This window comes from Misgurnus anguillicaudatus, chromosome 23, assembly GCF_027580225.2.
Source record: "Misgurnus anguillicaudatus chromosome 23, ASM2758022v2, whole genome shotgun sequence".
In the NCBI taxonomy this organism is placed as follows: Eukaryota; Metazoa; Chordata; class Actinopteri; order Cypriniformes; family Cobitidae; genus Misgurnus; species Misgurnus anguillicaudatus.
Genome location: NC_073359.2, coordinates 33,244,688 through 33,259,082, shown reverse-complemented (window position 1 = coordinate 33,259,082; position 14,395 = coordinate 33,244,688). Strand labels below are relative to the sequence as shown.

Sequence of the window (14,395 nt, the reverse complement as noted above, 5' to 3'; positions counted from 1 at the left end):
TGAAAACCACACAGAACATCCCAGTAACTACATAGCAACAGACTTTTAATTTTAGTAGATGTCATTTGAGTATACAGTTGTGTACAGTGTATAGGAATTTCATGGTTTTCTGAATGAATTTGTGTTAGGATGTGGTCTGGTCTTCATCTAAGTCAAGGGTATTGACAAACATGGTGTGTCTATAAGTATTTACACTAATTTTGGATCGTTCATGTCTTTGTTGAGAACAACCAAAAAAACCTCATAGTGCTTGTGAAGAAGTATGTGAACCCTTGAGTTAATGACTTCAAAAAAGCTAATTGGAGTCAGGTTTAGCACACCTGGAGTCTTGTTAAGATAATACGTTTGGAGGTGTGGACTTTGACTGATAAAAAAAAACCCTCAAAGTTTTGGAGTTTGCTCTGCACAGAAGAACACGCTTATGTGAGCCACGCCTCGCAAAAAAGAGCTTTCAGAGGAGCTACGATCAAGAATTGTTGTTTTATATAAAGCTGGAAAGGCTTACTAAGTTATTTCAAAGACTTTAAAAAAATCACTGTTGCTACTCTACCAAGAAGTGTGCTCCCAGTCAAAATGACACCATGAGCACAAAGAAGACTCATCAATGAGGTAAAGAAACAACCCTGAATGACAGCCAAAGATTTGCAGGCATCATTGGAACTTGCTAACATCTCTGTTCATGAGTCTACAAAACTTAAAACACTGAACAAGTAGGGTATTTACGGCAGGACACCATGAAGGAACTCACTGCTTACTAAAAAAAAGCTGCACACTTGAAGTTTGCAAAAGAGCACATTGACACTACAGAGCAGTATTGGCTAAATGTTTTGTGGACTGATCAAACTAAGATTGAACTATTTGAAAAAAACACAGCGCTAAATCTGGCCTAAATAGGGCACGGCATATCATTGTGAAAACATCATCTCAACTGTAAAGTATGACGGAGGTAAAGGTCATTATTTGTGCCTGCTTTGCTGCATCAGGGCCTGGCTAGCTTGCAATCGTTGGATGGAAGATTTTCCAAATATTCAGACAGTTCTTCAGGATAATGTGAGAATGTCTGTACGTATACTGAAATTTTGTAGAAGGTGGTTGATGCAAAAGGACAAAGACCCAAAACATAGGAGCAAGTCCACAACAGAATGGCTTCAGAAAAACAAACTCCAAGTCAGAGCCCAGACCTCAACCCAATAGAGATGCTATGGATTGACTTGAAGAGGGCCATACACATAAAGTGTCTAAAGAAAATGACGGTGCTAAAATTCCTCAAGGAAGCACCTGGTTGAGCATCAGTTCTTAATTCTAAGGGTTCACATACTTTTTCCACTGCCATTTTGAGTGTTGAATGAGTGTGTTCAGTAAAGATATGAAAGATTATAATTTTTATGCAATTATTTTTAGACACATTATGTTTGTTAATACCCTTGACTTAGATGAAGATTAGATCACATTTTATAACAAATTAATTCAGAAAACCATGAAATTCCAAAAGGTTCACATACATTTTCTTGCCTCTGTATATAAGACATACATTAGAATAAATGATATAGATGTTGGACTGAGATCAGGTGACTGTGATGCTTTATACAAGTTTGGTTTGAAGTTAAAGAAAACATACAAAAACAAGACAGGAATCTTGTTAACTTTAATAGATGGATAGATGTGAAATAAAGATCAAATGAAGATCTGGGTGGAACATTAACTGAAGAACTGGGCTGACTAATGTTCTCGCCTTTATTTTTGTCTATAAGTTTGTGGTAAACCATTATGTTTAAAATAAAGCTGCTTTGTGGATGTTTTTGAGGTCCAGCGGGTTTCATGTTACTATGTATTGTTTTAACTTAAAGTATGTAATGGAAAGTTCAAAATAAAAATGTCTCTTTGACAAGTATGTTTCACGAGTTCACACTTACATATAATTTATAGAGTAATCTAGAATGCGTGTTTGGCGTGCTGTCCGGGGGAGGGCTTCGAGCTCGGACTTGGCCCGAACCCAGGGTACTCCCCAAAATGCTAGAGAGCATCGGACAGCCGCCTGGCTAAATACCCCCCAAGAAGTCGGTTGTCTGATGTCGGGTCGGGTGGCTGGGGTCTTTGAATACCTTTAAGCAGGAGGGAGGTTTTACAATTATTTATCTTGTATCCTATTTAGAGGCTTTTAATGGAATTAGGGTGGGAAATAAATTAGGTGATAGAAAGGAGAGAGAATCGGGGAATGGCATGTTATAGGGGACGCGTGGAATGCTCTAAAGTTTCTCCAAGAGGTCACGTAATATTGAAGGGTTTTGGGAGACACAGCTTGGAGGATGGTGTCGAGCGATGCGTCGAGGAGGGGTTTTAGCGGGTGGGTTATGCGAATAATGAGGTACTGGAGTTGGGGATTTGTCCGCCTCTGGAGCTAGCGTCCTGAATTTCTGAAACAGAAAACGAGACAGGGAGTCAGCGATTTGATTTTCTGATCCAGCGACGTGTTTAGCGATGATAATAAATTGATCGCAAGCTGAAATCCATGTGAGGCGTCTTAGAAGTGGCATCATAACCGATTGAGGGGGCAGCGTCTGTGAACAATTGGATGTCGATGGGGCATGAAACAAGATTACTATAGAAATAAGATAGGCCGTTCCACTGGTTTAGGAAAGTTAACCATAATCTTAGTTCGTCGCGACATGCTTGGGTTATGGTGATGGGATCCTCTAGCGAGTGGACAGAGGATGCGAGCGAGAGGAGATGCGATATGAAGGGGCGGCCCTGTGGAATGATGTGCATTGCGAAGTTTAAGTGGCCGAGCAGGGATAGGAGTTCGCGTTTGGAGCAGCTGTTTTTTTTTCGAGAAGAGTAGATGAGACGAGAATTATACGATCAATTTTCTCTTTGGGCAGGGAAGCCTGGAATTTAATTGAATCCAAATTAATTCCGAGGAACTCGATGGATGTAGCCGGTCCCGCGGTTTTCTCTGCGGTTTTCTCTTGTGCGTGGGAATTCCAAGCACAGAAAAAACCATTTTGGACGGTGATGATGTGTGCAGCTGGGATGGCGTCAGGAGGCGAGATTATTAAAAAATTGTCTAGTAGGTGGATAAGGTGGGGAATGGCGTAATTATTTGACAATATCCAGCACACGGCTTCTGAAAGTATGTTGAATATTTTAGGGCTGCTTTGCATCCGAAAGTTAGACGTACTGCAAAATAGTATTTCCCAAGCCAGCGAATACCGAATAGATGCCAAGCGTCTGGATGTATGGGCATTACTTTAAAAGCCGATGTGATATAGATTTTTGCAAGCCAGGCGCCCCGACCTGCGATTTTAATCATGTGAATCGCCTGGTCGATGTCATGGTATTTGAGTGAGAATTCGTCAAGGGGGATCAAGCTGTTAATGCTCGGAAACGGGGAATTGTGCAGGGCGGACAGATCAATTATTAGACTTTTTTACCCGAGAATTTCCTCGTGGCTACTCCAATAGGGCTGATGCGGAACAAATTAAATGGAGGATTTTCGAAAGGGCCGATCATGAAGCCTGACTCCACTTCTTTTTTGATCAAGTTCGTTACGACTTCCAGTTCGATTAGGGCGGATTGAAGATTATTACAGATAGTGTTTTGGGAGAGCGGGCATTCTACGCCGGGGTTAAAGCCGTTTTTTGAGGCCTGATAGTAGATAATTAGTAAATTCGGCATCCGGGTGATTAGCTAGTTCAAATTCCATACGTGAAATATTTACAGGAGTCGATAAGTAATGATTTGATTTTTTTATTGACAGATTTGTACACTGGGCATACAATGCGGGCATGAGCGCGCAAGCTCTGCTATGATTGTTAGGTAATCGTTTAGCTCGCGCCGCCTGTGGGGAAAGACTGAGCAGATTATTTCAGTAAAACGAGAGAAAGCAATTGAAAATTCAGAAAAAGAAAGAATACGGGATGAAGGTGTGCTGGTGGTCTTGAGGGTGACAGAGAAATCTCCGCAGTCTATTTGGCAGACTGGTTCGGCTGCGGGGAGCATTGAGAGAAGAGAGAAAAGGTCTATGTCTGCACCTGCGAGAATCTGTGCACGGATGGTTTGGGAAACTGGTGGTGGTTCCATGACGAGGGCGTTGGATGGCACGGGCATCTAATTGTTTAGTTTGAGAAGAGCTCGGAAGGTTATAAACCGGGGCTGTGAATGTAGGTGGTGGCCTTGCACTTTGAGTAGGCTCTGTGGAAAGAAAGTTAGTTGGGGGGAAATCAGGAAATGAGAGATTATGGAGTGGAGTGTACACACGCGATGCGCACAGGGGCACACTCGTGCTTACTTGCGCAGCTGGAGCTGCGGGCCACTGGATGTGGGCGGGGTTATCACTTGTTGGATAGAACTGTTGGAAAGTTTGCGCCTGTGCTGCTAGCTGATTTTGCCTCAGGTTGGCATCTGCAACGGGCGCTGGAGGCCACTGGAAAGGAAGAGTGTTATTAACAGCAGGAGCATTAGAGGTAGAAGCTGCAGCCTCCCGCGGCCGAGGCTTGCTGAAGGCCTGTTGCTGCAACTCGGCAGGCGGAGTGAGCCAGATCTCGTGCGGGACGACTATGGTGGTGTTCACGCCTTGCCGGCTCCGCTCTGCCTTTGGGACGCCTTGGGAGCTGGGGTGTGCTTAGGAGAGAGGTTAGGCAATTGCAAAGAGACATAAAGATCATACAACTCTGCTTTGTTTAACTTTCGTGGAGCCTGTATGTCTGAGTTACCCAGAGCTTCCCTTAATCCTGCTACGGTCCACTTCCCGATAGGTGGGATTGTTGGGACAGCCGAGCGGTAGGAGGAGGCTGGGGAGAAGGATGGGGGTCTTGCCGGTGGTGGTGAAGAATGGCCTCAGCGTCTTGGCGAGCGTGAGTCTGATCTAGCAGGCGTGCGGCCGCGTGAAGAAGCTTGTGGCTCGATTCCGATGACCGGTGTCGGATGAATGATACTGGCTGAGTCTGGCGATGAATCGCTGAGGACATCACTTTCCTCGCTTGATGAAGAGCTGTTGTGTTGTGACATGGTTTAAGCAAAAAACGGCGAGCCAAGATGCTACAAACTGTCAGAATGCTACAAACTGTCAATAGCTGCTACAAACTGTCAATGGATCGAGGTAAGACTGCTGAGTCTATATGTACCCTCTCATTGTTGATTGCTGAGTGTTTCCACCTGTGTATAATTGCTGAGTGCTTCCACCTGTGATTAATTATCTGAATGTGCTCCTCCTGAACTTTGTTAATAAAACATCATTTAAAAAATGCCTCGCAGGCCGAATAAGAGTGCCATGTATGGCCTCTGTGTCCTCTTCCACAATACAACAATGTACATTTACATTTAGTCATTTAGTATATGTTTTAATTATTTCTCTACTATATGTTAGTTTTTGTATACGATATAATTTGTACATTTTGATATTTGTAAGACTGTAGGTTGTTTTACCTTTGGTGTTATTGATAAAAAGGACCCAACCCAAAAAGCAGAAGCCTCCGAGTCATTTCAGCACCAGATCCGCTGGCTTTGGCACAGATCCAGTGTAGATCTGGCTCAAAATCATTATCTGGCAGTGTGTCAATGTCACTAAAGACAATCTGTTAAATCTGCATTCACACTGCAGTAACACTTACAGTCACAGTTATGTTCAACATAATTAAGTTGTTAAAGCTAGTTTAGTTACTGTGGGTTCACATCAGTCCAACGATTTGCACAAGTAGATTACATACAGTCAATGCAAAGACACGATCAGACAAGTCCTCGCGTGGGGCAATGTCAATGATGCGATATGGGAAGCACGTTTGCCGCCAGAACACCCGCTATTTGCCTCAAACGCAAAAATATTCAACTCGAGCAAAAATTTGCATGAAATGAAGTTAAATACCGCGAGAAATCTAATGCAATGATTTCTGTACACATATATAAATGCATACAGTATAAATTAAAATAAACATAAATCTGATTTTTAGAAACTTCAATCAAAGAAACAACTTTATTTATGCATTTGGCAGATGTTTTTATCCAAAGCGACCTACAGTGCATTACAAGGCATACATTTTACCAACATGTGTTCACTGGGTTCGAACCCATGACCCCTTTTGCTGTGCTATACCACTGAGCTACACAGGAGCTATAGAAATGCTATGTAGTTTTGCAATGTATGCAAAACTTGTGAATAACTAACAGGAATTTCATGAGTTTTAGTATGAAAAGTGAGATACAGATCAAATAAGGATCTGGGTAGGGCATTAACTGAGATAAGTGAACATCTCAACTTTATTTTAGTCTTTAGGTTTGTGGTCACAGTCAGTTTTGTCTTCACAGCTGCTTTTTGTTTGTCATTTCAGGTCCAGCTAGTTTTCTTTTAAGTGCAACTTCATTCCCATAAATACTCTGCGTTACCAGAAGTATAATGCTCTTTAAAGTTTAGATGATGTTATGTTAAGGTAAAAGTGTCTTTTAAATAGACTAGATTAGTAGTGGGCAAACTTTTCTGACTCGGAGGCCACATCAGGGTTTTGAATCCAAAATGAAAGGCCACATACTAGTATACACTTCTGCCTTTTGTCTGATTAAGTATTTTGTTGTGCATTCTGTATTAAACATGCAACATTTGGAGTCACTTTTAGTTTACCAATTCCTGACAAAGCAGTGAATTAAATATATTACAGTAGACTACTGTAAGCAGAGTTTCCTTTAGCGCTAGCATTACATTTTACATGAAATCATTTGGAAGATCATTTCATCCATAGCAACTTACAATGCATTACAAGTTATACATCTCATCTGTATGTGTGGCCTCTTGACGATTGAAGTGTGTCCTTAGGGGGTGTGTACACCAAGGTGTTTTCACCTACGCCTGGTGTATGTTTTCAATGGTTTCCAATGGAAGCGCCACACTAAAAAATGGCAACAGTTGGCGTTTTTTCCACGCTGTGAACTTTTAGCACCCACAGTTTAAAAAAAGTTAAACCTTAGGTGGAAATGCTCAGTGTTTAAGCACTTTGGTGTACATGCCCCCATAATGAACTTTTCCACATAGGCTAATTGGATCAGGAAAGTCAAAAGTTTGTGCTACAGACCTCATACAGCAATACTTCCTGTGATTCTAAAGCCAAATTATTATTAAAATAATAATTGACAGCCCAATTGAGTTTAAAGGTCCTGATCTTTCTGCGTTTTTAAAGCTTTGATTGTGTTTACAGTGCGCAATATAACGTTTTCATGTTTCATGTGTAAAAAAACATGGTATTTTTCAAACAATTTACTTATCTCTATAGCTTTGTTTTTACTCCCTGCTGAAAAGACAGCATTAAACCAGCATGGACCAGCATGGGAATTATGCTGGTCTATGCTGGTTTAGCTGGTGGCCACAGTATACCAGCACCAAAACACAACATATGCTGGTATGACCAGCATGGGATGTTGGTACTAATGCTGGTTTAGCTGGTGCTAATGCTGGTTTGTTGCTGGTTTAGCTGGTGCTAGTGCTGGTGCTGGTTTAGCTGGTGTTCATTAGCAAACCAGTGCCAAAACACAACACATGCTGGTCTTGCTGGTATGCTGTTTTTTTCAGCAGGGCTGTCCTGAAAACAGGCTGATGTCTTCCATATTCTATGAAGTCTCTCCTTCAGAAATACGTATTGAGTTCTGATTGTGTAGCTTGTTTAGTATGTTGTGATTCGATAGCAGCTTAGCTTGCGTTAGCCTAGCTTGCGTTAGCTTAGCTGGCTACTGACGTATTCCTGTGGGCGGAGTTTAGTCAAAAAACTGTTCTAGTGACGTCCTTAAAGCAGGAAATACAGGGCTGTAGTCCAAACCGGCCTTTCGCTGTAGGCTTTGAAAGGTGAATTCTGTTAAAGGAAATATATCGCTTGGCATAGAACGTTTTTTAATTTTATATATTTTTTTATTATTTATGCTATTATAGCAACATTACACACTAACTAGGCTTTAAAAATGGGATCAGGAAGAACAAGACCTTTAAATATCAACAAACCACCATTATGGTGATCCGTGTTTGCATTAGCTCAAATTTCATTTAAAAGGACACGCTCAAAAACGGCACATTTTTTCTCGCTCATACAGAGTGGCAAATTTTAACATGTTATAATAAATTATCCGTGGTGTATTTTAAACTTTACATTCGTATTCTGGGGACAATAAAGATTTATTTGACATACACACATTTCATCAACCCAAAAAAGCCAAACCCATTCTAAAGCCATACACTGTAAAAAGTTGGATCAATTTAAAAAGTTAAACTTTTAAGGGGTTACCAACTGAAGTAACTTTTTAAGTTGATCCAACTTTTTTTTTTAGATTTGTAGTCTCAACTCTTATTTATACAACGACCAATAGCAAGTGCACACCCTTAAATATTTTGTTTAGGAAGTAGTTTTGTTTATTGTTGACTAAAATTTAAATATGCAGTTTGGATGTAGTAGGATATAGTAGATATAAATGATATAAAATGGTTTTATATAGTAAGCATACAGTTTTTGTGATTCCCTTTGCATGCATGCAGTCTTAAAAACAAATGTTGGCGGTTTTGTCATCATCATTTCATACAACTTAGGTTTGAGAAAAATGTTATGCACAAATGTATACATGAGTTGAAAGATGAAGCTCTTAGGAGATTTTCACACAGAGACCTTTGGCTAGGGTAAGTACACATTAATATGCTATAGATAGATGCATGTTATTGCTAACTGGCATGTTTTGATACATACAGCATAGTCCTGAATGTTTTGGTCCGACCCATATTCTAGTTGTGGTTAAGGCCTTTTCAGGTTCAGAATACACTCTGAACCTTATTTATGACAAGTTTAATGAATCACCATTACAAATAGTCACAGTTTAATAAACAAATTCCAAGTAAACATTCAAAAATAACAGTGAGAAGTTTTCACCACAAGGTTCAGTCTCTGTTAGGTCCCCCAATTGATAGCTGCATGGTTACAGAAAGAAACATTCAAGACCCCAACTAATTTGGGCATATAAGCGCTTTTTGTTATTAAGCTAGGCATGCATATATCTTATAAAAGAATCAAACTTTAAACATTTCACGAAGAAGAGTATATTTTCCATTCTGCAAAGCACATTTTAACATTTACCATGTCTGTGGATTTAACCAGTTCCACTTTTAAAGCTAATAATAAAACACATAAACTAGGCTTAACTAACCTACTACCGACCCAATTCCACAGGAAGTTCTGATACTTCAGACAAACTTTAGACTGTTAAGGTCTCAACCTTATCTGTCACAGTCTGCTTCTGTCTCAACTTTTGAAATACTGTAAGACACATTATTTATTTAATCTTTTAAAGTTGAACTTGGGAGTCTGTGTAACAAAGAAAACCTCGCCAACATAATTGACCTGTTCAAGCTGGTTAACAGAGCTACTGTAGTTAAGATCATCATTGCAGGTTGAATATTGGTTATCATCCGCTTCAGTAATTCTCTGCACAGATATAAACACACAAAACACACAAGCTTTAACATGATTACATAAATATAGTATGAAGCATTAATGAAAATACATTTCAAAATGATGATGTTATATCTGTTTCTATGGTGAGATACCAGATATTTTGAATCATCCTCTTTAATGTCTCCCTGCACAGATATAAACATAAATACACATGAATACATAACAATAGTATGGAGCATTTATGAAAAACATTTCTAAATGATGTTGTTATAGGGGTTTCTCCAGCAAGAGACCTCATAGCCTGAAGCATCCACTTCATTGTCTCCCTGCGCAGATATAAACACACAAACACACAAGTTTTAACATGATTACATAACAATAATATGAAGCATTTATGAAAAACATTTCAAAATGATGTTATTATATGGATTTCTGTTGTGAGATACCTCATTGGTTGAAGCACTAACTTCAGGAACTCTCTGCTTATAAACACACACACACAAACTTTAAAATGATTACACAACAATAGTATGAAGCAATTATTAATATACATTTCAAAATTATGTTGTTTTATGGGTTTCTGAGGCAAGATACCGTATAGGTTGTGAACTTGTTATCATCCTCTTCATTGTTTTCCTGCAAAGATATAAACACACACGCAAGCTTTTAAATTATTACATAACAATAGTTTGGAGCATTTATTAAAATACATTTCAAAAGGATGTTGTTATATGGGTTTAATACGAGATACTTTAACAGTGTTTGTTTAATGCAGTAATATGCTGTACTATGTTATATATTCTGTTTTATAACAGTTCTTGAACTATCTGTCAGTCTGTCTGTATAAAATCTAACATTGAAGTCATTCAACTCAGAACAGTGAAGGTAGTTGGCAGAAACAAATAAATATATTTACACATTTATTAGCTGTAGTTCTGAGTTTCCTGCAGATGCAGAAGATCAAAACTGCAGCTACAATCATCAGAAATCCAACAGCACAACAGATGAGAACAATATAAACGACAGGAAGACCTGTAATGAATAATAAAAAGACAGTGCTGTTACTAAATCTGATCTCAGATCAGTGACCAGTGAATATCATTACTGTAACCGAATCTGATCTCAGACCTGTGGCCACTGAATATTTTTGCCGTAACTGAATCTGGTCTCAGATAATTTAATATTACTACCATAACTAAATCTGAAATGAAAGATCTTTCATAGATGAATCTATGAGTCTAGATCAGAATAAACACTAATACATATAGCTTCCATACCTGAACACTGCTGACAGAGATCAGTAAGGCAGTAATCTTGAGTCTGTTCGCTTAAAGGATGTTGGGCCACACATCTGTATGCGTTTGAATCCTGAAAATCCACTTCCAGACGTAGAAAGATGTTGCTGATCTTGAGATTAGACTCACTGATGTTGAACAATAAACTGTTTCCTTTGTACCAAGAGAGAGTTACATCTCTCCCATTCAACACTGAACACAGCAAGGAACAGTTTGATCTTTCTGATGATGAATTGTTTTCTGGAGAGGCGTTTTTGATGACAGGAACTGGAAGATGAGCTGAAATCATAAAAATAAATAAAGTTTACAATGCAAAAGAGGTTTAGTATTGTCACAAATACAGAAAGAACATAAACAGTGCTTTATTGAGATAAAGGCAAAGAACCTAAAACATGATGGGGCAAAAGTAAAGTCCTTACACACAGGGCCAAAACAATTATGATTGGTGCCATACTTATGCAGCCTTATAACATAAGTTATTTTAATATTATTTAATTAAACTACTTAAAGGAAAGAAATGTGTATGTGTTTTCTCCTATATTTCTATTTTTAAAATGTTAGATGGCTTTAAAAGTTTGGAAACCCCTAATATACAAAATACAAACAATATTTATCAAGTATGCAGGGGAAACAGATGGAAAACTCAAAATTCTTATCTTAATTTTTTAGTACATAGATCAAATATATTGCCAAATAACATAAGGTATGCCAAAAAAGAAGAAATATATAATGGGCTTTTACAGTCTTGTTTTACTTAAAACATATATTATTTTTCTTTTAGGGACTGTTTGTGTCAAGTAGCGCTCAAGTTTTTTAAAAATGTAGACGTGCAAGCTCAATCAAATATAGAAGCGTCTTAAACAAAACTCTCAGGCGAGCGCTTTAAAAAACCAGAAGAAAGCGGCATGTCCTGCGTTTTCCATGTGTTTTAGACGTTAATTTTGTCGTGCGCAAACCAGCACCAAACCAGCATGGGAATTATGCTGGTCTATGCCGTTTTTTTCAGCAGTGAGGATAGACAACAACCTTCAAACATGATAACACCGGCCCTCAAATTCTCCCAGTCCTCCCGATGGCCAATCGGGGCCTGCTAACACATTTAGCAGAGGACCATAAGCCACCAAAGTAAACACTCAAAAGCAGTGAGCTCATAAAACAAAAGACAAGCCCAATAATTGAGTTCAGATCCTGACATTAACAAAAAATACAATACGAGCACTGATAGTGAGAAGGTAAACACACTGTATTAGATATTCACCACTTCTCCTTTACTCACCATAGACATTAAGGTTGAATACACTGAGTTGTTTGTCTGTGCTGGTTTGGGACACTTTATAAAGTCCAGAGTCTGTGGTTGTGATGTTTGTGATGGTGAGAGATCCACTGTGATCCAGCTTCAGTCTGCCTTTAAATCTCCCATCAGCTCTATCTTCATATACACGGATGTTATTGTCACCAACTTCAATTTCAGCTATGGTGACATCCCGAGGTCCAAACTTCCAGGAGATTCCCTCTTTTCTCTGTGTTTCAGTGAGACTGACAGATAAAGTGAACGAATCTCCCTCCATCACTGACACAAACTCACTACCAAACACACCTGGATTTACAAATAGTTTGTAATTAATAAAATGTATTCATACAATAACTTATTTTCACGCAAATGGGCATATGCTGCTAAAAAGACAAGTACAATGTGTTTATAAGAGATCAGAATGATTGATTTGTGATTGTAATTAACATTTAAAAAAATATAACAGACTGATGAAACTAAAGATTTAAAAATACTCGCTTACCAGATAGACTCCAGAAACAGTTCAAAATCACAACAAACATTTTCTTTATCATCTTGCACAACACAGAAAAAAATCCCAGGAAATGTTATAATAATCGTGTCTTAATAGTTTATAAATCTCCGATGAGAGTTTAATAATGAAACGACAGATATGGTTGTATATGAGGAAATGATGATAAAGTCATGAGCGGGTGCACGATTCTGCATTCAGGAACCACAAACCATTTCGTGGTGATGGTGGCAAAGGTAAAATCTTTTCAAAACGTTCACCCGAGAGGGCACACAAAAACAAAAAGAAACAAAACTAAATGTTTAGGTGCGTTTATTTAACTGTTTATAGTATGCATGATGCTGTTGGGTAAAATATTTTGTAGTATTTTTATTCGTTTAGTACATTAAACGGTCCACTTACTCATTCGCTCTGTGTCATTCTAAAAGTGACACCAGTTCACACTTATGTTATAATTAAACATAGCCTATGACACTACACAGTTTTTTATTCTTGACAACAGTCTCACAAATAAACACAAAAGATTAAAATACGGAAGACCAGATACAATCAATATCACGTGATAACTATAAGCAAACTGTTATTGTGTTTTGAATGTTTTATTATCATGTTCAGAATAACAATAGACTTCAGACAAAAGTCAAAAGACAAGCACAAACAAGATCACTAACATAAAAATCTAAACTCCACACAGACATACTGAATGCAGTTTCTCAATCGGAAGGCTGCATCCTCCGAAGGTCACAATGCAGGCTGCAAACGTCATTAAGCCTGGTGGTTTATTTAAGTTAACTAAGCATTACGTTAAATCATATTACAACATTTTATAATAGTCAACTTTATAATTGTTAATATTCTGAAATAAAACATCTTGATAATGTATAAAGCCTACAAAGTGAAATCTGGAGGCTGCAGCCCAGTTGTCTGACACGCCCAGGGACGGATTAGCAAGCTGTGCATTCTGGAAAAGTCCAGAACGGCCGTTCAACAGAGGGCCGTCGCCAAAAAAAGTCTAATAACTCAATATGAACAGCCAACTGCAGGGGCATTAATACGATCACTTATATGCTGCTACGTGTAAAAAAACGAGGAAGAAGAGTCGGCCTACTAGCTACTAGCTGTGATTGGTCCACGGATTCATGGAATTCATGAGCCTGAGCATCCACAGCCTGGTCATGATGAGGGACAGACAGAGTTAACATCAGCAAGAGGTCCTGTAAGTGCCAGTAGTAGCATGACACGTGACATAGTATATCCCGGCAAACATGCCCTTGCAGGCCCACTGTGGGTATACTGTGGGACAGTGTGGGCAGGGCAAACCCACACCAAACCCCAAATGGGCCCCATGCGGGTTAGCCCATGTGGGGCCCACAGTAGTTTGCCCTTTGGGGGCCCTATATGGGCTAGCCTATGCGGGCCCCCTATGACTTTGCCCTTTTGGGCCCGATGAGGGTTATTTTGTGGGCCAACCCACTGTGGGCTTGCCCACAGAAAAACCCAAACTGGGCCAATATGGGCTAGTCCATGTGGGCTCCGTATGACTTTGCCCTTTTGGGCCCCATGAGGGTTTTTTTGTTGGCCAGACCACTGTGGGCTTGCCCACAGAAAAACCCAAACAGGGCCCAGATGGGCTAACCCATGCGGGCCCCCTATGACTTTGCCATTTTGGGCCCCATGAGGGTTTTTTCTGGGCCAACCCACTGTGGCCTTGCCCACAGAAAAACCCAAACAGGGCCAATATGGGCTAGTCCATGTGGGCTCCGTATGAATTTGCCCTTCTGGGCCCCATGAGGGTTTTTTGTGGGCCAACCCACTGTGGGCTTGCCCACAGAAAAACCTAAACAAGGCCCACATGGGATAACCCATGCAGGCCTCTATAACTTTGCCA

General features: G+C 39.5%; 2 protein-coding genes across 3 annotated transcripts in view; one reads left to right on the top strand and one right to left on the bottom strand.

The window, feature by feature from the left end:
* LOC141359320 (uncharacterized) overlaps positions 1-14,395 on the top strand; it is a 256,996-nt gene that overhangs the window by 218,164 nt on the left and 24,437 nt on the right. The gene's annotated exons all lie outside the window — the stretch shown is intronic.
* LOC129453132 (T-cell surface antigen CD2-like) lies at positions 9,665-12,634 on the bottom strand. Its single transcript, XM_073862386.1, has 7 exons — positions 12,499-12,634; positions 11,982-12,302; positions 10,688-10,984; positions 10,327-10,442; positions 10,005-10,046; positions 9,857-9,889; positions 9,665-9,736 (listed from the first exon to the last, which is right to left on the bottom strand). Exons 1-7 carry the CDS (start codon positions 12,548-12,550, stop codon positions 9,665-9,667), a joined length of 933 nt encoding a protein of 310 aa, XP_073718487.1. The 5' UTR covers positions 12,551-12,634.

What these genes read in the sequence shown, in the direction of transcription:
- LOC129453132 (XM_073862386.1), bottom strand. Translation starts at nt 12,550, where the DNA reads ATGATAAAGAAAATGTTTGTTGTGATTTTGAACTGTTTCTGGAGTCTA. An exon ending in ATTCAACCTTAATGTCTATG is followed by an intron (nt 10,985 to 11,981) that starts GTGAGTAAAGGA and finishes TTATGATTTCAG; the next exon opens with CTCATCTTCCAGTTCCTGTC. An exon ending in TCTCTGTCAGCAGTGTTCAG is followed by an intron (nt 10,443 to 10,687) that starts GTATGGAAGCTA and finishes TATTCATTACAG; the next exon opens with GTCTTCCTGTCGTTTATATT.